The sequence below is a fragment of the Mesoplodon densirostris genome, chromosome 4, assembly GCF_025265405.1.
Source record: "Mesoplodon densirostris isolate mMesDen1 chromosome 4, mMesDen1 primary haplotype, whole genome shotgun sequence".
Classification (NCBI taxonomy): Eukaryota; Metazoa; Chordata; class Mammalia; order Artiodactyla; family Ziphiidae; genus Mesoplodon; species Mesoplodon densirostris.
In genome coordinates this window covers 87,139,735-87,162,851 of record NC_082664.1, presented here as the reverse complement: position 1 = coordinate 87,162,851, position 23,117 = coordinate 87,139,735, and the positions used below count along the sequence as shown (strand labels likewise).

The 23,117-nt window shown below is 58.6% G+C and overlaps 3 protein-coding genes across 4 annotated transcripts in view; all 3 read right to left on the bottom strand.

Moving 5' to 3' along the window:
- Positions 1-370: 370 nt before the first annotated feature.
- PLA2G4B (phospholipase A2 group IVB) lies at positions 371-12,175 on the bottom strand. Its single transcript, XM_060096083.1, has 21 exons — positions 12,164-12,175; positions 12,010-12,081; positions 9,377-9,449; positions 8,944-9,080; positions 8,710-8,841; positions 8,333-8,373; positions 8,111-8,153; positions 7,778-7,832; positions 7,310-7,440; positions 6,964-7,047; positions 6,623-6,660; positions 5,691-5,826; positions 4,995-5,131; positions 4,517-4,739; positions 4,247-4,364; positions 3,797-3,934; positions 3,512-3,616; positions 3,187-3,366; positions 2,671-2,837; positions 1,927-2,113; positions 371-1,806 (listed from the first exon to the last, which is right to left on the bottom strand). Exons 1-21 carry the CDS (start codon positions 12,173-12,175, stop codon positions 1,595-1,597), a joined length of 2,421 nt encoding a protein of 806 aa, XP_059952066.1. The 3' UTR covers positions 371-1,594.
- JMJD7 (jumonji domain containing 7) lies at positions 11,786-18,732 on the bottom strand. The gene is made up of 8 exons (XM_060096667.1): positions 18,654-18,732; positions 14,319-14,472; positions 13,990-14,243; positions 13,650-13,706; positions 13,074-13,169; positions 12,771-12,847; positions 12,388-12,547; positions 11,786-12,297 (listed from the first exon to the last, which is right to left on the bottom strand). The coding sequence occupies exons 1-8, from the start codon at positions 18,715-18,717 to the stop codon at positions 12,209-12,211; spliced, it is 951 nt and encodes a 316-aa protein (XP_059952650.1). The 5' UTR covers positions 18,718-18,732; the 3' UTR covers positions 11,786-12,208.
- A 249-nt stretch (positions 18,733-18,981) lies between these two features.
- The window catches only part of MAPKBP1 (mitogen-activated protein kinase binding protein 1), a 51,828-nt gene continuing 47,692 nt past the window's right edge, over positions 18,982-23,117 (bottom strand). For both annotated transcript variants that reach the window (XM_060096665.1, XM_060096666.1), the window contains exons 29-31: positions 22,518-23,114; positions 21,993-22,078; positions 18,982-21,376 (exon numbers count right to left, since the gene is read on the bottom strand). In XM_060096665.1, coding sequence (XP_059952648.1) covers positions 21,149-21,376; positions 21,993-22,078; positions 22,518-23,114 — 911 coding nt within the window. In that variant the 3' untranslated portion in view covers positions 18,982-21,148. The remainder of the gene's footprint in view (positions 21,377-21,992; positions 22,079-22,517; positions 23,115-23,117) is intronic.

Here is a 23,117-nt window from a genome sequence, read left to right as displayed (position 1 = left end):
TCCAGGGGGGAAGGGGGGAAGCCTTACTATCCCAGAGAGCCCGGAAGTCAGGATGTCACCCAGACACACACCCATAGACCCACACACAGAACAGACCTACACACAGTGACACAGTACACAGACTCCACACACAGCCTTGTGCCTGAGGAATCACTCACATCACAGCAGGGGTGGCAGCCAGTTGTGGTGTCTGATAATTATCCACTCCTGCAAGGCCTACAGCTTCCAATTTATGATTCAGATGATGTGCTGCTGAGTCAACAGGCCTTATCCAGGATATGGTGGCTTCTAAGGTCATCAGAGCAGCCATTTCCTCTGCTCTGTGCCTCCAGCCACATGCCCAGGGCAGACAGAGGTAGTGAGTTGGATCATGGGAACCAGTCATCTCCCATCCCCCCCGCACATCATGGTCCCTCCTGCAGCTGCCTCCCAGTAGCCACATCCCACATCAATGTTAGGAGGAGGTGCAGAGGCCTGGGGCACCAGTGCTTGGAGAAGATTCTGGGGAAGCTAGGCCCTAAATTCACTCCACCTGCCTGTTCTCCCAACAGGTCTGGGCCCTGAAGCTAACCTGCAGGTGGCACCAAACCTCAGGACTACAAGCCAGGACACCCTCAAGGGGACCAGGAGACCCAGCTATCAGACCCCTGGGACCAACATCTGGAATAGACAGGCGACAGGCCCCACCAAGGTCACAGCTTGCTGAAGTCACACCGTTAGCACTGGTCTGTCTTTGGCTCATCTGATCCCAGGTCTGGCCCACCCCTATCAATCAATCATGGGACAGGAAGCAGCCCTTTGCCTGAGTCCCTGGGTGAGGAAGACAGGGGTGCTGGCTGTCACTGCCTGCGAGTCACCTGGGCAGGGCCAGGGCTGCAGCAGCAAGACCCGCCCCCCCCCAGGCTAAACTGGCCACCTCTCTGCTTGGAGAGAGTGGGCCGGAGTGGAGTAGACACTGCCATGAGCTCACAGCCTGCTCCTCAGGGGAAGCCCAAGCTGACTTGCCAGCTCTATAAGGTGCCTGGGGAGAGGTTTTGTTTCCTAAACCAGTCCTTGCCATGGGTAACCAAGAGGTGGGATGACCTGTCCCTTCTTGGAAGCAATGACAGTGATCTCCATAATGCCTCACGTTTGTACGGGCCTCTGTAATACATAAAATGCTCTATTTATTTCACTCTGTACGGCTGCTCAAGGTAGCAAGGAAGGGAAAGGACACTCAGGTCACGGGGTTTTGTGTGCGTACACAAATCTGGCCCAGACTGCCCCACTTACCCCGGCTGCCACAGAACCTCTGAATCTTCTCCAGCCACATCATGGAGACGAGGCCCCAGCCCGTTTAAAACCCTCAACCTACCCCAGGGTGTCTGTGGTAGGGGTGCTGGTGGCTTCAGTGCCACATCTGGGTGGTGCTGGGCACCTTCGTGAGCCCCTCAGAGGGCTGGCGACCACAACTGGGTCGTCCAAACCGCCACAGGCTCTGAACTTGGTGATGACGGTCTCCACCCCAACTCAACCGGAGCAGCAAGGCGGCCAAGAAGGGAGCCTGAAAAAGAGTCAGGGGCCGTGGGGCTGGGGCGTGGCATCCTCCCGCCCATCACTCGGCCCGGCGCTGCTTGCGCCGCCGCACGGCCTCACGCAGGGCCTCCAGCAGCTGCTCCTGGTTGTTGCAGATGTTGTAGTGCGTCAGGCGGAGCAGCTTGTCCATGTCCTCCTGGCTGTAAGTCACCTTCAAGTAGTGGTAGGGGGAGTCGGATGAAGACAGGTTCACCTCCCCGGCCTCCTGCGCCTCGGCCGTCCGCTGGACCCCTGTGGAGAGAGTGCAGGCCGGCCATGGGAGGCAACCTCGCTGGGGATGGAGGGCAGGTTTGGGGTCACCTGGGTGGAGGCCTAGAGGATAGAGGAGGGCTCCAGAGGATGGTGGCTCACCTGGGGCTGAGTGTTCCCGGAAGGAGGCGTTGACCAGCGGGAAGTGCAGCACGGCAGGGGCATCAGGGCGGGCAGGGTCCGAGAAGAGGTGGCACTCCCGGGGCTGGCGCTGCTCCTCGGGGCTGGGTGAGATGGACGGGAATGGGATGCCCTGCTCCTGGCAGAACCGATCCAGGAGCTGCAGCTGCTGCAGGGTGGGCAGAAGAGGCATCAGCGGGATGGGCCCAGGGGCTCCCAGTGTCCTCCACACTGGGCTGACCGAACGTGGAGGTCTGCTAAGACACGGGACTGAGTGCCCAGATGCCAAGCCAGACGCTAGTGGACCCAACAGGCCAGGCTGGGGTCAATGTTCTAAACCTGGCAGCCCTTCTATGGCAGCCCCTGTGGTGTCAACGGAGCTGGGCTGCTAACGACTCCCAGGTTCTGCAACTGGGAGAAAAAAATCCTTCACGGGACCAACACAGAAACTCAAAGCAAGGAGTCCCAGGGGTTCAGGACCAAACAGGGTACAGGTACATTTAAAGTAAAATACATTTTAAAACACTGCTAGCTTCCCATCACGCCAACTTCCTGAGCAGAGTAAGTTCCCCTGGAGGAGAGTTCACAGAATCCACAGCCTTTCATTCACAGGGAAGCTGTCCCAGATACCAGACTCCAAAGCAGATGTCTCCAGAGTCAGGATGTCGGGCCGGCTGAGGCCAGGCCTGGCATTGCCCCCGCCTCCCAAGCCTGCCCGCTGCCCACCTGAAAGGCTCCCTGGAGGTTGTAATCCAGTGACAGGATGAGGTCCACGTCCCGTGTGGGCCGCAGGAGGGGTGGGCAGCTGGTGTTGACAAGGTAGCCAACATCCAACAGGCAAAGGAAGGGCTCTGCAGGTGTCAGCTGGTTGGGGAGGCCATCCAGTTTGGTGGCTGGAAAGGTGGGGGGTGATCGGGGGGAGAGTAGCTGTCACTGGTGCTAAAGGCACCAGCCCCTCCAGCCTAATGCCAGCTCCTTGCTGCTTTAGAAGGAGGCTCTGCCATCCGGCTCCTGCCCTCTCCTGCCAAAGCAGCACCTCAACTCCCAAGGCTCCACAGATGGGCCCTGACCCCAACGTAAGGAGAGGAAAAGGGGCTCCCGCTCCAAGCCACCCAGAGAACTGAACCCACAACGAATTGGGGCCAAGGGACTGGACAGTGCAGATGTCTGGACCAGGGACCCAAGGCTCAGGTGGCCATGGGAAGAGTTTGGGGAGCTGGGAGCCGGGAAGAAAAGCAATACCTTTCCAGGCAGAGAAGTGAGGATGCTGGAAATAGTCCTTGTGGAAAGAGAGGCCACGGAGGAAATTGTGGGTGGCCTGGGCAAGTGGACGCCATGTCAGAAGGTCAGTGAAGAACCCAGCTATCCTGCTGGCCACTGTGGGAGGCTCTTCTATATTCAGAAGGGGGACCTGCTCCTTGTCTGCAGTCAAGGACGGGGGAAACAGGGACCCTTTATTCCAGCCTCTGTGGACTCACAAAGGAGGAGAGAGCCACCCCACACTCCCCAAATACAGCCCCACTGGCTGCCTCTCCCATCCTTCCCGGGGAAGAGCCCGGTCGCTTACCCAGGCTGGCCTGAGCCTGTGCCCAGCGGTCCCAGAACTGGCTGGGCTCGGAGGACCAATACAAGCTGTCCTGGAGGCTGGCTGCGTACACGTTGCTCCAGATGCCTGAGGAGGAGATCCGAGTGGGAAAGAGTCCCCCACCTCACCACACCCAGACCCTTCCCCACAGCCCGTCTGGGACCAGGAAACGTCTCAGTGACAGAGCTGGGACAGTCGAGCCCACCACCTCCCCCAGGCCCCTTCTCCCCACAACCCTGGCTTCTCCCACCTCCCAGACCCGCTCACCTTCCAGGAAGCAGATGCGGGACTCAGGAAGCCGCTTTGTCAGGCGCCCCATGAAGAACTCGGAGCCGAAGAGCTCAGAGGGGATGAAGGCGCCGTACTTGGGAAAGCCGACCTCATAGGGGGAGAACTCACACCACTCTGTGAAGAGCCACACAGCCTCACCACGGGGCCCACGGCCTGAGCCCCTCAGGCACCAAGGCACCCACCACGGGCCCCGCGTCGGGCAGCCTCGTGATCAGGAGGCTCAGCCTTGTGGGTCCCCTGAGCGTGGGACCCACGGCGCTTGCCCCCATCCCAAAGCCTGAGTGACTCGGACAGGATGACAGGCTCTGGAAAGCACGGGACCTGGCCCAGAAAAGGGGGGTGTTAACACCCACCTTCACAACAGGCCTGGCTACCTGTCACCCCAACAACTGTGAGAGCACAGGTCACGATTCTGGAGCTACTCACCCCCAAATTCAAAGGTAGTCAGGTTCCGTTCTTTGGTATTGAGAGCACAATAGATGGGCAGAGGGTTCTGGCCACGGCTCAGGGCCTCCCGCTGGTCTGAGAGTTTGTGGTCGTGAGGCTGAGGGAAGGTAGTGTGAGCCTAAAGCCAGGGCTTCCCGGGGCCTTTCCCAGCCCCTGCGGCCCAGGGCCGCTCCCCATCTCTGGACCTTGCCCTGGCTTTGGCTGCCCCCATCTCCCCACACCAGCCCCACTCTGCCCCACTCCCCACACCTCGTCATGCAACAGCGCCTCGTTGATGAGGGCCCACAGGGTGGTGAAGCAGGTCGGGTGGCCCAGGCACGCACGCTCAGCCAGCTCCTGCCGGTACCGCCACAGCTGGCTGGGGGCCAGCACGCCCAGCTTGCTCTTGGTCACCTGCGTCTTCAGTGACTCGATGGGCCCTGCCAGGTCCTTCTGAGACCACTCTGGGTCCTCGTAGAGGTTGGCCAAAGCCCTGGGAAAAGCCAAAGCCAGAGGGATTGTCACTCAAGGACCCCCATCACACGCCTTGGGCTCACTCTCTCTGCTAGGACAACGGCCCAAAAGACACCTTCCAGGGTCCCCTTAAGCACCTTTCTCTCTGGCACGTGCATTCTCCCACCCCTTCCAGTTTGCTCAGAGAGGCCGGTGGAGTCGGAGAGAGCCTTACCACCACACCCTCCTATCATAACCCAACTAGCCACCCCCAGGCTCCTACACTCAAGCTCACCAGGTGGAGCCCGAGGCCCCTGTGATGCAGGAGATGCAATCCAAGAGGCCCAGCTCCTTCAGGCCAGCCAGCTGCCCATACAGGGAAGTCATGGCCCGGATCCCACCACCAGTGGCCATAACAGCTACCACTGGGATCTGGAAGAGAGAACAGCCAGGCTTGGAGAGGCCTTAGGGAAGGGGAAGGCCAAGCCACAGGAAGAAGAGGTAGCAAGCCAAGTGCCCACTCAGCTCACCCACAGCTAAGGCTAGTCAAGATCTGATCAGGGCTCTTGGGGCCAGTTCTAGTCAGGTCTGCTAAGGAAGGTCTAGCCAGAAGTAGCCTTGCAAGGGTCAGGCTTGTCTGGTCTTAAGAACTCCAAGAGAAATGGACAAGTTCCAGGCCTCATCTCCTCACCTCAAGCCCCTAAGGAGTCTGGTGATTGCTTTCTTGAAGCCCCAGGGCCACCTCAAAAGTCTCCCACATGGCCACCTCTCTCCCTCTTTCTAGGAAGTGGAAGCCCTAGGAGATGCCCCAGGCCTCACGCACTGCTCTGCGTCAGATGTGATCAAGCTCCTGACAACAGCAAGGCACAGGGAAGCAGAGCAGGGTCCAAGGCTGGCTCGGCACCAGTTCTGGTCTGGTTAGGGCACAACCGGTCCCAGCATCCAGCACTGAACCCGAGGACGCCCACCCAATCCAGCCCAGTCCCCAGACCTCATCCTCCCGCAGGTCTCCATCCAGCTGCAGGGCCTGCTTCAGGGCCTTGGCCACCACCTGCCTCCTCCTGCTCAGGAAGGCCCGCTCCTCGGCACAGGGCCCGCAGTCCAGCCGCACCGCCAGCTCACTCGGTCTGGGCGGGAAGGAAGGGACCATGAGGCAGCTAGCTCCTGGCCTCATTGGAGAAAGAGAAGCTGGCCGGCCTGCCTGCCCCAGAAAGCCAGCCGCCACCCTTCTCTCCTCTCCTCTCCTCTCCTCTCTCCAGCCCTCGCCCCTGCTCCTGTGTCCTCATTGACGTGTGACATGTGGACATGAGGGGGAGGTGAACCCAGACCCTGGCGGGGACACCCTTGGGGAAGCAGCACAGTGGATTCACAGGACCAGGAAAGCGGTGACTGAAGAGGCTCCAGCGGGGGACCCAACGCCATTGATCCACTTCCTCCTCTCAGCCTCTCCCTCACCCACCCAAAAATGACTCTAAAGGGGACAGGAATGGTGCCCCCCAGGCATGTGCAAGGCCAGTGTAGGCGGTTCCTCCCATCTCCTGAGGGTTAACTGAGGCCCCGAAGGGTTGCGACTGCACTCCTCTTGGTTTCCTTGCCCCCTCTGTGCCTCTAACCACTGTTCCACCTTCCATCTGCTTTTCCAGCCAAACATTTATCAAGTGCCTCCCACGTGCCAGGCACTGGGCTAGGCACACACCCCTCTGACTGAACCAGGAATGCATGTAAAAAGTTAACAGGAAGAGCCTTCATCTGCCAAGGCTCCAGCACCTCAGGCCCCAGCCTAGGAGCAAACCCCTGAGCATCTCAGAGAGGATTCACGGTGGCCGAGCCTGCTAGGGGCCGCCCCGTGCCTGCTCATTCCTCCAGGCTGAGTGCCCACTGCTGTCCCCCGTGACCTTTCCCAATGCCCAGCCGGCCTCTCACCCTTCTTCTTTTTTCAGCTCCACCTTCATCAGGGGCTCCTGAAAACCATGAAGCCCCCAGTCACAAAGGTGGGACACCCCATTTCCTTCAATCCAGCCCAAGCCACGTCCCATGACAGCCACATGCTCCCTTGGGCCCCAGCCATCTCCACAGGGGCCAGACCTGAGGCCTGAAGACAGGGATGCTCAGAGGACCCCTCTCCCCAGAGCCTGGCCTGGCATTTGTCCAGGGCCTGGCCCAAGGACAGAAGCCGCTAGAGAAGCAGGCCAGCCCTTCAAGGCCTGGGGCCTGGGCCCAGCCTCACCCATACATCTGGCTTTCTTCCTCTGGGTGACCAGTACCTGGGATGTAGGGAAGACAAGTCTCACCACTTGGTCAGAGGGCAGTGCCCTCAGAGGCACCTTCAGCTGCTCTTGGGGCGCATCCTGCAGGAAGGATGAAGAGGACCTAAGAATCTCCACCCTTTCATTCCAGCAAAGCCTCACCAATTGCCCCGGGAGTGACAGAGAAGTAGCCGGAAGGGGGACAGGAGGCTGAGGTCAACCCCACACTTCCCAGGATGCCTGACGCTGCCAGGGAGTGATGGGGAGGGGGCTCGGGGTGAGCAGAGGAACAGGCTGGCAGGAGGTGCCGAGGGAAGCAGGGTGGAGGGCTCTGCAGGCCTTAGTGCCCAGGACGTCCCACTACCTGCAGCTGAACACTCAGCTCCTGCTCCCAGCAGGCCGGCCAATGGAAGCGGAAGGAGCCGGCGCCCACAGAGGCCTCCTGCGGACCCTCATAGGACCCCGGAACAGCGAGCTGAACTCCGCCCTCCGACCCTGGAAAGAGGAACCAGAGCAGAGAGGCTGGGAATGGGATCTCAGCCCACAGAGGCCCCTGTCTTGCCTAAGGGGCCTGGGGGGCGGGGCGGGGCGGGGCACTCCCCCCACCACCCACTGAGATGGAGCTCTGGCTCAGACCTAGGCTGGGAGATGGGGTCCCACCACAGCCCCTCTGAGGACTAAAAGAAAAAGCCCCAGCATGGATTCATCCCCTCACCCCTGCTCCTGGCTGAGAGCTGGGGGCAGCTAGTGCAAGGTTCCCTCCAGGGTCCCCTTAGAAAGGGGAAGACAAGGGCTGAGAGACGGCGGCTATCCCAATGGTTCGGGGACTCACCCTGCTGGCCCCCGGCCTTCTCCAGTCGAACATGCAAGCAGGAGAGCTCCCGGGCCTGGGTCATTAAGAGAGCCCCTCAGACTCGAGCCCCTCCCTTGCTGGAGATGCCACCCTCCCAACACCCTGGTTCTTGTTCCTCAGCACCTTTTTACCTTGGCCCTGAGTCACCAAACATTTGCTTGGGTGTAGCCTCTGGAACTAAAATCCCAGCCGCCCCCGCTCCCCACCCCCCACCCGCCAGCAACAGCGCTACCCGACCCCTGTGGTGGGCCCAAGCTTCAGGCCTGGGGAGAAGGGTGAGCACAGGGCACGAGGGAGGGGTTCCAGACTCACCACCAGGATGCCATTACTGACGAGGCGCTCAGCACAGTCGGTCCTGGAAAGAGCCCCCAGTGACCCTTAGCGAGAATCCAGGTTCCCATCCCCCAAGGTCTGGGCTTTCCTCCTCCAACCCTGATGCCTCCCAGGGAAGGGTGTCGGCTCTGGGTGCGCTGGGCTCTGTCCTTCCCAGAAGGAATCACTCCCACCCGGGAACTGCCCCATGGCCCGACTTACAGATTCTGCAGCCGAAATTCAACTTCCAGCTGCTCCTTGCCCTGTAGAGAGAAAGCAGCAAGTTAGAAACAGTGAGGAGTACGTGTGTGTAGGTCCCAACGCAAACACCTGGGTAGCTGCAGTCCCAGGGGTGAGGAGAGCCACTGTCCACCTTCCCTGGACTGCTCCAAGAAAGCTGCCCTTGGCTTAGGGGACAAGACAGAGGGTCGGGGACAGGACTGCTCTTTGGTGGACAGTAGCTCCTCGCTGACAGAGGCCTCTGGGATGCCAGGGAAGTCTGGACCACTCACTGGAGAAGAAAGCCATGTACCTGGCTACCCTCCAAAGCACCCCCCTCCCCAGGGCTGAAGCCCTCCACTGCCTTCACACAGCCTTGCCTGAGGGTTCAGTGAGAAGCTCTCACGCCGGGACTCCCCAGCCCGCAAAGTCCCCACGTCAAACAGCACCGAAAACAGAGGGTCATCCTTGGTCAGAAGGTCCTGGTCAAAGACTTTGAGTTGCACGATGTTCTGAAAGGGGAACAGAGTGAGGGGGCTGCAGGAAGATGGGGTGGGACAAGGGTGGGTCAGGGAGCAGGGTCAGGGAGCAGGGCCAGGCTTATGCCTGCCCACCTTGAGCTGGCTGTGGATTCGGAAGTGAAAGCTCTGATTCCAGATGGGGTTTCTGCTGTTCTTGACCACGCGCGTCTGGAGCTGTTGGCTGGAGGCCGAGGGCAGCCAGAGAGTCACGTAGCAGTCAGAGGGGGTCACTGTGGGAAGGAAGGAGGAGCGTCCAGTGCTGGCCAAGAGCCCTTCACAGCCCAGCCGCCCAGAGCCCACGTCCTTCCATCACAGGCAGCCCCAGGAGACCTAGAGACCCAGGGAATGGGGTTGGGTTGGGAGGCAGGAGGTGCAGGCCTGACCTCGACGTTCCATCCACTACCTCCTCTCAGCACCCTCTCTGGGACCCGCCGCACGCCCAGCCCTACTTGCGTCTCTTCCCACTGTCCTGCGCCACTCTGAAGCCAGCTGCAGAACCACTGCCCTCTCTGGGCCCAGCACTCACCTAGGTCCTTGGAGGGCAGGCCATGGGCCTGCAGGACATGAATGGTGAGCAAGCAGGTCCCAGGCACCTTTGCCTACAGAGGAGAGAGAGAAACAGGCTTACTACAGGCTGATGGGCCCAAAGGGGAGGCTGTGGTGACACCTCGAGGCCTAATCCTGAACCGAAAGGACCAGCCCTGCCCAGCCACAGGCCTGTCCTCCACCCACCAGAGCCCTGAGCCAAAAGGCGGCTGTGGTATCTCCTGATGACGCCTGCCTACGCTTACACAACACGTTGCACCAGTTCTGGTCCAAGCGCTTCATGTGGATTAACTCGATTTAATCATACAACCACCCTATGCACGAGGACTACTTATTATGACCAACCTCACAAGGAAACAGAGACACAGAGAGGCTAAGTCGTTGCTTGCCCAAGACCCAGGGCCAGGATTGGAGCAGGCTAGCTTGACTGTGCTCTCAACTCCCACACCTACCTGCTTCCAGTTCCTGGTACAGTACATCCTTACTCTTTCCACCCCACAACCCTGGCTCCCCTTTACTGAGCAGGCTTGAGGCTGGTCTTGGGTGGCGGGGGGACCCCAGGGCAGCAAAGGGGGTGTGGATATAAGGCTACAGAGGGAAGGGAAGAGGTATGTCAGGGCCCCGGTTGTCCTTGGTCCCCCTGGTTGAGCTGCTTCCCGTACTCTGCATCCCTGGCCACAAGACAATTCTGGAAATGGGCTCTCCACTAGGCTAGGGACAGCAATTATCAGCTCAGACCACCCATTGGTTGTCCAGTCTTCCAGGTCCTACAAGGTCAGGCTAAAGATGGTCCCCAGGTGGCCCCATCCAAACTCACGACCCTGGGTATGGGGATGTAGACCCTGTGCTAATCGATACTTCCTTTTGGTCGTCAGCCCTGCTGCAGAAGGGGCCTGATAGAACGGAGTCCAGGGGCAGAGCTGGAAAAGCTCATCCATCACCATCAGCCCAGGGGCCCCCACGTCCCAAGCAACTGAGTCAAAGAATACAGGAGCGGCCACTTCCTCTGGGGCCCCAGGACGGCAGCTGGGAGGCTGAGTTCTCAGGGCCCAAATCCATGGTGCCAGGGAGCTCTGCCTGGAGCCCATTTCTAGGGCAGGAAAAACACAGAATGATCCTCCTTCCCAAGACCCTGCCTCTTCCCTGGCTTCTGCTCCCTGGCCCTGTCCAAGGCTGGCAAACACCTGGAGAAGCCCATAGCTCCCTCAAGAAACAGCATTAACCAGGCCCCGCAGGGACCAGTGCCCTAGCAGGTCTTACCAGAGCCATGAGGCAGAGAGTCCTCTGAAGGAAGGAATGACAGGCAGCACCTGCAGGGCTGAGGACTGTCGGCTTTCTCACCCAGGGCCAGCGATGTCCCAGCAGGTCCCAAGCTCCTCCCTGGTTCCTGCCCACTGCTTCCACTCCACCCAAGCCCCACACCCACTCCCGGACCAGCCGCCCGTCCAGGAGACGAGACACCTTAAGCCCACACAGAGCCACTGACACCCTCGCGATGGGGGCTCAGCACCCCCCGAGACCCATCCTCTCCAGCCACCGCCTGCTGGGCCCCACAGCCCTGCTCTCCCTGCCTGGACCTCGAGGAGGGGCCCCCAGAAGAGCTCGCCGTCAGCGGCTGAGCAAGAGGCCGCGGGGGTCTGGCTAGGGTCGCGGCTGAAGGGGCTGCTGAGGTCTGGAAGGCAGGGAGCGGGCCCCAGAGCGGCAGCAAACCCGCGAGCCGCGTCCCCAGCCCCAGGGCCTTCCACAGCCTCCTGGTGCCAATGTGACAGAACCGCCCGGTCTCCACTGAAGTGCTTGGCCAACCTGAGGGAAGCGCCCCGGGCCCCAGCGTGAGCCGGCAGGGCTGTGGCTTCTTCTGTGAAACAGCCCTTCAAAGCCGCATGCCGGGCTGCCTCCACCTTGGAGCTGGATGCTGGGTGGCGGCCGGGGAAGGGGGCTCTTCCGTCCTCAGGGCCAGGTTGGGGCAAGGGGGCGGGGTGGGGACAGCGAGTGTAGAGACCCACGAGGGACAGGGGTTTCTGTCCCCTCCTATCCGTGCCTGCTGTGAGGGAAACAAGGGCGACCCTTAGGGAACAAGACCCCACCAGCTGCCGTGGAGCTGGAGGAGGAGAGCAAACAAGGCCAGAGTGAAGCTAGCGAGAGCTTTACAGGCCCTGCGTCAACGAGTTTCGTGCCACAGAGTGACAGCAAGGCTGAGGTCGGCCTGCTTGCCCCAGAGAGGCTGTGACGGCGGTCGGGGACAGAGAGGTCTCGGCTGCAGAGAGCTCCTCAGGCCCCGGCCTGGACCCAGCCCTCACCCCCAAGCAGGGTCACCCTGAAATGTTTACCTGAACCTTCCAGCCCTTACCAGAACACGGAAGGCAACCACGAGGGAGCCTTAGCACATACGTGAATCATAGCCGCCTTTTATTAAACACTTCCTCCGCGTCAGGCTGGTGCCATCCTTACAGACACCATCCCCAGTACGCCATGAGGTAGGAACCGTCGTTCTCTCTGTTTCACAGACAGCACACTGAGGCTGTGAGGCAGTCACTCGCCCCAGGTCACGGCGCTGGTGAGAGGCGGGGCCGCCCCTGAACCCCACGCCGCTTCCCGAACAGGCTGCGGCCTCACCTGTGCGCCAGCTTCCTGGTAGCCCACACTCAGACCTGCCTGGCGCCTCCTGGTCCTCCCGATCCTCTGAAGCTGTCCCTAAGCCCAGCTGGGCCGGCAGCCAGCACCTCTGACTCCAGGCTGCCTCTCAAGGTGACTGGCTCAGGAGGGGCACGGCCTTTTCCATAAGTTGTCCTTGGCGATGTTCACCAGGGCTCGGTCAGTTGAGGCCCGAGGCCTTAGTGAGGGAGTCAAGCAGCTGGAAGTAACTGTACTTGAGGTCATACTCCATGTCGTACCAGAAATTCACTGTGGAGAGAATGGAGACAGGAGCACGAGGGTCCCCCTTCTAACCTAAGCTTCCCCACCCACCCCCCGGTGAGCTGGGCAGCCCCTCACCGGCCATGCAGCCATGGGACTGCTGGACGTGGTGGAACCACAGGGCGGGCAGGTAGAGCATCTCGCCAGTCTGCACGGTGCAGTGAAGGGCCTGGGCCTGACTATAACTGGGGTACTCGGCCAGATCCGGAGCCAAGGGGTCCAGTGGGATCCAAGGCACCTGGGAACACAGCAGATTCCAGGGGGTAGGCCCACAGCCCCCAGGCCCTCCAGCTCTGTCCCTGGAGGTAAACACCATGGGCCCTGCCCTGCTCGGCACTGGGAGGCCCAGATGTAGGGATTCTTCAGAGCAAAGCACCACCTCCCCATCTCTTTTGTGCCTGTTCCTCAGAGCCCAGGTTCCTTGCCTCCCCCGTCCCGGGGCCCAGGAACAAGGCAGACACCTTCTCCATGGCCTCTTCATCCACCATCTTGAATGAGCCCTCTTCGGTTAGCTGGTAGGTTGCCGGTGTGTACAGCTCTGAAGCCAGAGGGAGAAAGTTGTGGGCACCCTCAAAGGGCCTGGAGCTTGCCCACCACTCCCACTTGTTCCCTGGGTGCAGGGGCAAGAGAGCCAGGAGTCCTAGTGCAGTGGAGATGCTGTGTCCACACCTCAGGCCTGGGGTCCAGCCCACCCAGGGCTACCCACTGCCCTCCCTCTACTTTGGGCCACCTGCTCCCCGGCCCCTCCAGGCTGCATCCCCTACCATAGGGGATGAAGGGCCGGTCGCTGGGTGGATGCAGCAGGAAGTGTTTCTCTCCCGAGACCACACAGTAGAGGTTCTCATAGTGGTCCTTATGCACTGCCGACACAGAGGGCCCAGTGGGCAGGGTTAGGAGGGGGCACACACTCACACTTGGGGCCCTGCACCCCAAGACAGCTTACGGTGTGACAGAAGAGCACGCAAAGTCAGAGGAGGCTCAGGGGGATGCCAAGGAGAGGAGTCTGGCAGGCATTCGGGCATCTCAGATGCCAGGGGCTTGACACTCGCCAGGAGGGGAATTTGCACAAACAGGGTTCTTCTGAGTCTACCCCATGACTTAGCTGGCCTTCAGTGCTTTCGAGGGACCTACAAGAAACAGTGTCCCCCGCGCCCAATGCCGCGGGCACCTTCGCCCACCTGAGCTGCTGGGGAAGGCCCTCTGTTATGCCTGAGCCCCAGAATCCCAGGAGAAACCTTAGAGATCAATCAGTCCGACTTCCCTGCAGGCCAACCTTCTACTCTCCACCTCGCCTTCCCTCCCCACAACCTCCTCCCCACCTTTGTATTCCCGACACCTACACGATGTCACTGCAGCTGCCTCTCCCAGCCAGAAGTTCACAGCATCAGGCATCCTTCCTGTGGGTCAGAGAAAAGAGGGCGAGTTAGGAGAGGCCAGGCTGGGAACTACCACCACACAGTGACGCTGGGCCAGAACCTGGGCGGGGAGAAAGGGCAGCGGTGGGTGAGCAGAAGGAAGGGCAGCCATCTTCAGTAGTTCATCGAAATGAAGTCAAGGCCAAGGGAGCTGACCCCGTGGAGCCAGGAGTGTGGGCCGTCATCAGCAAGGAGAGAGAAGCGGCAAGCGGGGCTGGCTCCCACCTTCCCACTTCTTCCCTGCCGGGGCCCCACCTCCACTCACCCAGCGCCTCAGAGGCCCAGGGCACGTGGGGCTCCAGATCAGGCAACAGCTGGGGCAGCTCAGTGAGCAGGTTGGAGCACTGCTTCTGCACGTAGAGGACCCCGGGGTGTTGGGCTCGGCCCTCCAGCACGTCCAGCACACAGCTCAGGGGCAGGCGGCGCTCGGCAGGCATCACAAAGCGGTCCCCTCGCACGGCATCCGCGTAACCATCTGGGGTCACCGCCACACTCACCTCCGCAGAGCCCGCTGTGGCTCTAGAGGAATGGATGTTCAGTCCAAGCCCAGATGCCCCAAAGCACCGCCCACACTCCGCCCAGGGCAGCCCCCACCTGAGGTAGGGGAGGGACCACTTCTGGAGGGCTGGCCAGTGCTGCAGGGCATTTCGGATGATGCAGGGCCTGTTGGGGCAGACCCAGTCACGGTAGAAGTGGAGTGGACCCGGAGGCTTGTCCAGGTAGGGCACAGCAGGAGGCACGCTGAGCTCTGAGAGAAAGAGGCGGGGGAAGGGGGTTGAGGCCAACAGTACCCAGTTGCTGCCCCACGGCCTGCATAAGAGATGCCCTCTCTGGGCAGTTCACTGTGTCACCAGGCAATGCCTATAGGTGACCAAGGGACCCTGGACAACCAGGAATAGAAGAATGAGGAGGGAAATTAAAAGGAGAAAGTGTGAAACACCCATAAATACACCAGGATAGGCCCTAAGAGTCCACAGGGCCATGGGCTGCTGCTCAGCACACAACCCAAACCCTCCAGGGGGCCACGTCCGGCCCTTCACAGTGAACCCCTGGCTTTCCTACTCTGGAGTGGCCAATCTCCTGGCATCCATTAGGAAAGGCAGCCATGGAGGCAGTGTCGGGAGCTCCAGAATGAGTAGAGCTGAGGCCCCAAGGCCAACGCTTGTATGGGTGGGCCAAGGTTCTGGAGAGCACCTAAAATGTGTTGAGGACTTGGCTGGGCCATCGTGGAGGTATTAAGGGATGATCCGAGCATCATCTCAAGAAGCTTACAACCTAACTGGAGAGACAGGCTGCCACACAAAACCACTGGAAGAAAAGTAAGGGCTGAACTGTCTTTTGGTCTTACCGAACAGCATCACCATCCTCAGACACCCAGGGCTGCCATGTGCATTCGGGCAGATCGTGTGGTGTGCCACCTGTGCAGAGGTCAATAGTGGCCCTGTGTCACCCTTAACAAAAACTTCTTCTTATTTACTTATTTATTCATTTATTTTTGGCTGCGCTGGGTCTTTGTTGCTACGTGCGGGCTTTCTCTAGTTGCAGCGAGTGGGAGCTACTCTTTGTTGCGGTGCGCAGGCTTCTCATCGCGGTGGCTTCTCTTGTTGCAGGACACGGGCTCTAGGCGCACAGGCTTCAGTAGTTGTGGCACGGGGGCTCCGTAGTTGTGGCTTGCGGTCTCAGTAGTTGTGGCCTGCAGGCTCTAGAGTGCAGGCTCAGTAGTTGTGGCGCACGGGCTTAGCTGCTCTGAGGCATGTGGGATCTTCCCAGACCAGGGCTCGAACCCGTGTTCCCAGCATTGGCAGGCGGATTCTTAACCACTGCGCCACCAGGGAAGCCCCCAGAATCTCTTCTTTTTGACTCTTTCTTCTTCCTCATTCCTGGTATCCTACTGATTACCTCTAAGTCCTGTTGATTCTACCACCTATGTCTCTCAAGCCACACACACCCCTTTCCTCTGCTGGTAACCACATTCAAAGTTAGCTCATTTGGGTCCTCAGATGTCACTTTGATGAGGCTTCCCTCTCTGGCCACCCTTTTTAAAATTGTAACCTGCCCGCAACAATCTTTATACCCCTTCCCTTCTTATTTTTATCATTTCTCACTATCTAGCACACTATATATTTTACTTATTTCATTTGTTTATCTATCTCTCTTGCTAGAATGTATGCTCCATGAGGGCAGGGATGCTTGTCTTATTCACTGATGTACCCTACGCCCCCAGGACCTAGCACACAGCAGGTGCTCAGTAAATATGTGCTTAATGGTTGAATATAAGTCTCTAAAATCTCCTGGCTGGATGAATGCTGCAGTGAACTAACTGGTTTCCTTGGCTTAACTGCACTCCTTCTCAAAGCATCCCCCACCCTGGCCCAGTCATCTTCCTAAAATACAATCTCATCTTGTCACACCTCTAGTAAAAAGTCCTTTGACGGCTTACCACTGCTCCTTACAAAATACAGTCAGCCTTGGCACACACATTCAAGACGCTCTGTGATGAGGCCCAACCTACTTTTCCAGTCTGGTTTCCTCCTGTCTGGTGCCTGCCCTTCAGCACACACTCTACTCAGGTGGTGCCAAACGTTGTTCCTGCTGCTCACTCACACTGGAATGCCTTCCTCCTGGCTTTTATACAAGGCATAGGCTTTGCTGTGTTATTTTCATCCTTGCGGTCTAGCCTGAATGTCTTGGTCCCCAGTGGGTGGTTACTACATCCTATCCCAACAGCCACTGCACTCATTTTCACCTCCGAGGTCACGCTCTCTCTCATGACCATGTCTCCACACCAGTCATCTGGGCCTTGCAATCAGCTGGAAAGTGAAATGTCTTTAGATCAAAAATTGAAACTGAGTGGGAAGACCCTGGTGGACCCCGGAAAACTGAAAAGGAAGTATGCTTCCTTCACTGGCTCAAGAGGCAAGGTGGAACGTGCCAGGTAGATAAGGGAGCAAGGGTGAGGAATCTGGCAAAGGGCCTTCCCAGTCATGCCAGCCCCTCTAAGCAGTCACCTCGTGGGGCTCAATAAATCTCCCTGTTATTCTTACTAGGAGTCTTAAAATAAGTGGACACTGCCTTTTTTTTTTTTTTTAACCCTTTGTACTTTCTGTAATTATTTCAGTTTTACTTTTTCACCATTTAATAGATTTCCTTTAGAGAATGGCCACTATTCCCTCCTGGGGCTTCCAAGTGAGAATTTCAAAAAGGATCCAAACAATTCCTCTGGTCCAACAATTCTTCTATTAGGAATTTAACCAACAAAAACACACATGTGCACAAAGATTCTGCTCCAGGCACACCAGCCTCCTCACTGATCCCTGAACACACCTGGCACACTGCCACCATAGGGCATCTGACCCACGTGCCCCCTCCTGGAAACCTCTTGTCTCTCAGAGGTCTGCTCGGCTCCCCGGCTCCCCTCCTTCTTCAAGCCAGTGCCCAGATGTCGCCTTATCGAAGAGGCCTACCCTGACCTTCTCATTTCAACTTGTAACCTGCCCTCCACCCCACATCCCGAGCCTCCTCATTCTGCTTTACTTTTTTACCCCAAGCACTTATCTTCTAACCCATTTTTTTCTATCATGTAATTTACTCATTTAGTGTGCCTATGGTTAATTGTCTCCTCACTTAGAACGTAAGCTCTACAAGGATAGAGATTTGCTTTGTTCGCTAATGTATCCTAAACATACTGAATGGAGCCTGGCACCCTGAAGAGCTTACTAAGTATTGGTTAAACATTCATTTTAAGTATTGGTTGCAGTATTGAAAACAATAGATTGGAAATGGCCTAAATGCCTACCAATAGTGGGCTGATTAAGTAAATTACAGCATTAGTACACAGGAGGCGTGAAAAAGACTGAAGTAGAGAGATATGGAACAATTTTCAAGATACACAGTACAGAAGAGTGTGCTTTACAAGCTACCATTTGTATAAAAAAGATGTAACAGTCATAGGTTTGTGTGCAGATATTAACAGAGTATTTCTGGAAGGATGCATACTGGAGCCTGGAATGGGAGGGAAGCTTACTTTACGTTGTAAGTCTGCTGTTTTTTAAACCATGTGCCCATGTCACTATTCAGTGATAAGATACTGCTTAAAAATAGAAAGAAAAGGGCCTCCCTGGTGGCGCAAGTGGTTGAGAGTCCGCCTGCCGATGCAGGGGATACGGGTTCGTGCCCCGGTCTGGGAGGATCCCATATGCCGCGGAGCGGCTGGGCCCGTGAGCCATGGCCGCTGAGCCTGCGCGTCCGGAGCCTGCGCGTCCGGAGCCTGTGCTCCGCAACGGGGGAGGCCACAACAGTGAGAGGCCCGCATACCGCAAAAAAAAAAAAAAAAAAAAAAAAATAAAGAAAGAAAAAAGGAAGAGAATGAGGGAGAAAAATAAAAACCAAGCAGGGGAAGAGCCAGGGATCTCCAGCACAGCTGCCTCCAGTTCTCCCAAAGCTCTGCAGTGCTCGCAGCTTGGAGGAGTCTTTTCCTGAAGGAAACGATCCAGCAGGGGTTCAGAGAGGGAGAAACCTTAAAGATTTCACAACAGGGAAGGGTGGGAAGGGCAACAACAGAATGCCCCGAGTATTCGGTGCCGGCTGACGGTGGGAAACACAGAACGCCATAAGAGTAAAGACTGGGAATAATGTGAAGAGTCACCCCAAGAAGCCACGAAAGTGCGGGAACACGGAAGGAGGGGAGCTGAGGGCCCACCCGGGGGCTGGGGAACGGGGCTGCGACACACGCGCGATCAGAGAGGGGCCGGCCACCAGTCACGTGCACGAGGTTCCGCGCCCCTTGAGGAAAAGAAACACGGTGCACTCTGGTGCCAGTAGCCCAGGAAGAACCAGGGCGCACCCGGATCCGGGACCCGGTTCTCGGCAAGCCCAAGGCCCCTCCCGCATCTTGCAGTTGCTCTGCGGCCGACGAGCCACCTCACTCACCCCTTGCCGCAGCCGGGAACTCCCGTAACTCCCTTCGCACGGCGTCCAAAGCCGCGTCCGCCATGATGACGCCGCCGACGCCGCCCCTCCCTCCCTCCCTCCCTTCTTAAGACCCCGCCCCGGGCCCGAGGCCCCGCCCTTCCCTGCGGCCTCAAGCCCGGGCTCCCAGCCCTCCCCCACGCCTCGTCCTCCCCCACACTGCCGCTGAAGTCCGCAGCTTCCAACTGGCCACCCCCATACACCCCCAGGAGACCACAGATTTTGTATCCACGCGGCAAGCGAGAAGCCGCGCCTCCTCTCGCCTGCCCCACTCGCTGGCAACCCAGGGTTAGCAAATGATTGTGTTTATTGACGAGTTCATACATCAGTACAAACGGACATGTTAAAAACAGCCTCTGCCCTGTGAGACCTGGAGAGGAGGGAAGCGCCATGGCCTGGACAAAGTATAAAAGTTATAAATAAGGGGCTTTCAAAACTGAGTCAGGGCAGATCTGAACGGGGGCGGCAGTCGCCGGTGGCCTCAGACATGCAGAAGGGGGCGGGCGCCGGCCACGAGACCCCCCACCCCCACGCTGGGCTGGGGGTAGGGGAAGGGCGGCCACCTTCTCACAAACCTTGGCAGCAGTGTAGCTCCTTCCTCGTGAGGGACAGACTGGCTGAGGATGGCCAAGAACCCAGCCCAGAGGGCCAGGCCTGAACCCCATTTGCAGTGGACTGCAGCTGGTGTGCGGGTTAGGGGTACGGTGGGAGTGGATTTCTAACTCTGACAAGGGCAGCTCTAGCCCTCCCGGGGTCCACTCTCAGCTGTGAGAGTTCTTGGGCCAGGATTTCTTTGCACGTTGGCTAAGCAGGTGGTGGTAGTAGAGAAGAGTGAGGGTGAAATAGGTTTCACCTGTTCAGGCGACTGATGCAAACAGAGCTGCGCACCCTTCAGAATCTAATTTCTTGCTAAGCTTCGCCTACAGAGCCAGCAGAGCCCATACGGAAATGGACTTCTGTGGCCTGGAGCTGTGGTAGAGCTGCCCTGACTTACCTGAGGCAGAGGAAGCAGTAGGGCCTAGAGACACATGTTCTTCACCCCAACTCTTCAACAAGTGCTTCACTACTTGGTCCTACTCTACTTGCCCACTGTGCCCTAGCTCCTTCCCCTCACCCCTAAAACTGCCCTTCTAATTCTAATCTGTCCCCTGACCTCTGCCACTTACCTGTCCCACCTACCACCTTTCCAGTGTGTCTCTTGGCCCCTGCTGCAGTCCCATGTGCCTCCCTCTCTTCAACCTCCAGTACCCAGTACCCCTGGGTGCCCAGCACTGCCTCTGAGGCCATCTCACATCAGCTAGGCTGTGGACACTAAGAATCCAGATTTCAGGCTTAGTGTGTTCCCTTCCCTTTTCATGTTCTGTGCTAAGAGCCAGGTTGGTGAAGCTAGGGCAGGATGTGAGAGGAAACCAGGTACACATCAGCCAGCCAAATGCTCTAGCAATGAACACTCAACTTGTGTGTGTGTGTGTGTGTGTGTGTGTGTGTGTGTTTAGAGTTCACCTGTGGCCAAGGTCCTTAGAAGGTGGGCCAGCGCCCTGTAAACTATGAGGGAAGTTCCAACACAGGCTTCTGACTGAGCATCACTCAGGATGCAGGGAGAAGGTGGCCTCGGCTCCAGGAGCCTACTGGGGACCAGGGCTGGAGGACAGGGAAGGCCAAGGGGCTGAGGGAAGGAGGCCAGGGCTTCATGTTTGCCCAGCAGAGGGCTTTACTGTCCTGCAGCAACGTCCCACAGCTGGCTCCACAGTTCCGGCCAGGAGAGAGGGGGCACAGGAAGAGACGATGCTAGGGTTCTCTTGGAGGGGGAACGGGAGTGGAATGTGGCGACTCGGGCCTTGATATCAACTCAAGCCTCCTGATGGCTGGGAGTGCTCCAGAGGGCCAGAGGGCTCTGCCTTTCTGAACTGCCAGCAAGTGGGGAAAACAACCCCTGCTCTGGCAGCCAGGGGAGTGCAGCTGGTATTGGTGGCGGCGGTGGGGGGGAGTGGAGGTAGAGGTGAAGCTCCGTTGTTGGCTAAAGGGCATGGATACCAGATCACCTCTCACCTCTACCCCACTGAATACCCTGTGTGTGCTCCACCCCAGGGAGCTGATCCCTGCAGTAATTTCAAATGGCTTCTCAGAAGGGAGGGCCAGCCTTTCCCGATTTCCCCCAAATGAGGCAGGCTGTCCTCCTACTCCTCACAGCACCAAGATGACAAAGGCCCAAGACCTACCCCTGCGTGAGCCACTGGAGGGGCTGTGGAGGCAGGAGTTCCAAGAAAGTGAGGCAACAGTCAGGGAAATAAATTAATAAATACAGGGACCCCATGAGGAACAGCTGGGAAAGCTGCTTCCCCTCTGAGCACTGATCCCTGCTATCCACTCCAAGCAACCCCACAGGTTTTGGTGAGTGGAGGAGGGGCTGCAGTTTGGAATCGAGGGAGCATTCACTTGGGACAGGCTTCTGGAACTCAAAGTCTGCGTTCCATGCGCCGCTCCACGGCTCGAAGCAGCAGCTCTGAGTATTGCTCCAGCAGGGCCTGTGTCTGCTCGGCGCCCGCGGCCCCAGGGCTCCCGCCTGGGCTGGACAACACAGCCCCAGCCAGGGCCTCTAGCTCCTGCCGCACGGAGGAGAAGGTGTTTCTGAGGAGCTGGGTGATGCGACTTTGCTCTGCTGAGGGTGTCTTGCAGCTGGCCACCTGCAACAGGACCCCAGAAGTGAGGTGGAGGAACAGTGGAGGGGACTGTCAATGGATGTAGAAAAGGGAGGGGCCCTGCCGGCGTCCAGCCTGCCCCAAAGAAGGGACTGCAGGCCCTGCTAGGTGTGGCTGGGAGTTCCACACTCCAAGACCAGCAAGTATGACCAGAGGCTAGGGGATGGAGGCAGACCCTGGGGGTGACTGTCAGATCTGGAACCATCTACATCTTGTTAGCAACTCCTCTTTCAAATCTTGGCCCCTGCTGGACTGTCCCCTATGTTTAGGGTGGCCAAGTCAGTTTTGAATATGAAAAGGGATACTATTAATAATTATACTTGGACAACAGGCATAAGCTGCATGGTCCTAAGCAAACTAGGACATGTGGGCTCTCTACACCTCACCCTCCTGTCTGAGGATGTCTCCAGCTGTTAGCCAGAAATGACCCATACGTGCTCAGTTCACGAGGCCTGGCCTGGCTTCTAACCCACTCACCTATTCAGAACGTTCTTAATTGCTCCACCCACCCATCGGTGGAAGAGCCTTATCATTATGTTCCGGATACTCAGCTAGCACTCCTGACCTGCTGTCTTCCCGCCGGGGGGTACCCAACACGTACCAAGTGGTAGAGCTGCACGGCCTGGCGCAAACTGCCCTGAAGCTCTGCCACAAGCTGTTCGCACTGCTCCAGGCTCACGGCTGGTTCTGGGAGGGACAGACAGCTCAGTAAGGCCCAGCAAAGCTGCCCCTTCAGGCCTCCCCACCGAGGGGTCACTCAGAGGAAGAGAGGCCTACCCCCACCCCACCCAGCATCGCACACCCTCAGTCACTTCCTCTTGCCTCCTTCCTTCCCGACACCCTCCCAACACCACCCAGGAAACAAGGTCCAGAGGAAAGGGCCAGCCCCAGCCCCAGTCCCAGGGGCCGGAAGGCACTGAAGGGGCGAGTGGGTCATAGGGAGACCATGAAGGTCGGCAGGAGTGTCTCACCATCAGGGGTGTGACTTAATGGAACGAAACAGGAGCAGACAGGACGAAATACGCCAGAGGCTGGACGCACAGAAATGGGATGGAGCCAGAGACTGGCCAACAGACACGGGAGAGAGAGGACGGGGCAGGAGATGAGAGCTGGGAGCTGTGCGCACCTGAGTCCCGGCTCCGGGCTGCCCCCGGCCTGGTGCGTTCCACAGGGCTGGGAGTCTTCTCAGGGGGTGGGGACTGCAGGTTCTCAGGGCCTCGGAGGAGGCTGCTGACCGGCAGCTGCTGGGCACGGGGACTGTTGGGCCCAGGCTGAGCCTGGCCCTCGGTCCTAGGCTTGGGAGTGGCACCCTCCCCCAAACAGGCCCGCCTCTCAGATGTACTGTGAGCCTTCGCTAGGCCTGCTGGGGGGCCAGGCTGTTCTGCCTCACCAAGGGCCTGGCCCTTGGTGGCAGGTGAGAATGTGGCCAGGGTAGGGCGATCAGGCAGTGGCTTTGGGATATCCAGGACCAGGTGAGCCCGGCTGGGCAGGGCCAGCTTGCTGAGTGGCGAGACTCGGATGGGGGCAGGAGCTTGAGGTTCGGCAGCCAGGCCCAGGTTCTCCCCAACAGAGATGCTGCGGGATATCTTGGCCATGGAACTGGTGGTGGGGTTCTGGTAGGAGTGGGGCTGAGACAGACGGCTGTCAGCTTGGGGCAGGGAACACAGGCGCCCCTGGGCCTCCATCTCCTGAAAGAGCAACGGGCCTGGTGGAGGGGCCCCATCTG

Bases quoted from the DNA above. Each gene is read 5' to 3' on its own strand.
- PLA2G4B (XM_060096083.1), bottom strand. The intron at 9,081-9,376 runs GTGAGTGCTGGG...TCCTTCCCACAG, and splicing joins CCTGCCCTCCAAGGACCTAG to TGACCCCCTCTGACTGCTAC. The intron at 3,367-3,511 runs GTAAGCGACCGG...CCTTGACTGCAG, and splicing joins ACAGGCTCAGGCCAGCCTGG to ACAAGGAGCAGGTCCCCCTT.
- JMJD7 (XM_060096667.1), bottom strand. From the start codon at position 18,717: ATGGCGGACGCGGCTTTGGACGCCGTGCGAAGGGAGTTACGGGAGTTC. The intron at 14,473-18,653 runs GTGAGTGAGGTG...TCTTTCTCTCAG, and splicing joins GTTCCCGGCTGCGGCAAGGG to AGCTCAGCGTGCCTCCTGCT. The intron at 12,848-13,073 runs GTAGGGGATGCA...CTCTGGCTTCAG, and splicing joins CCGGCCCTTCATCCCCTATG to AGCTGTACACACCGGCAACC.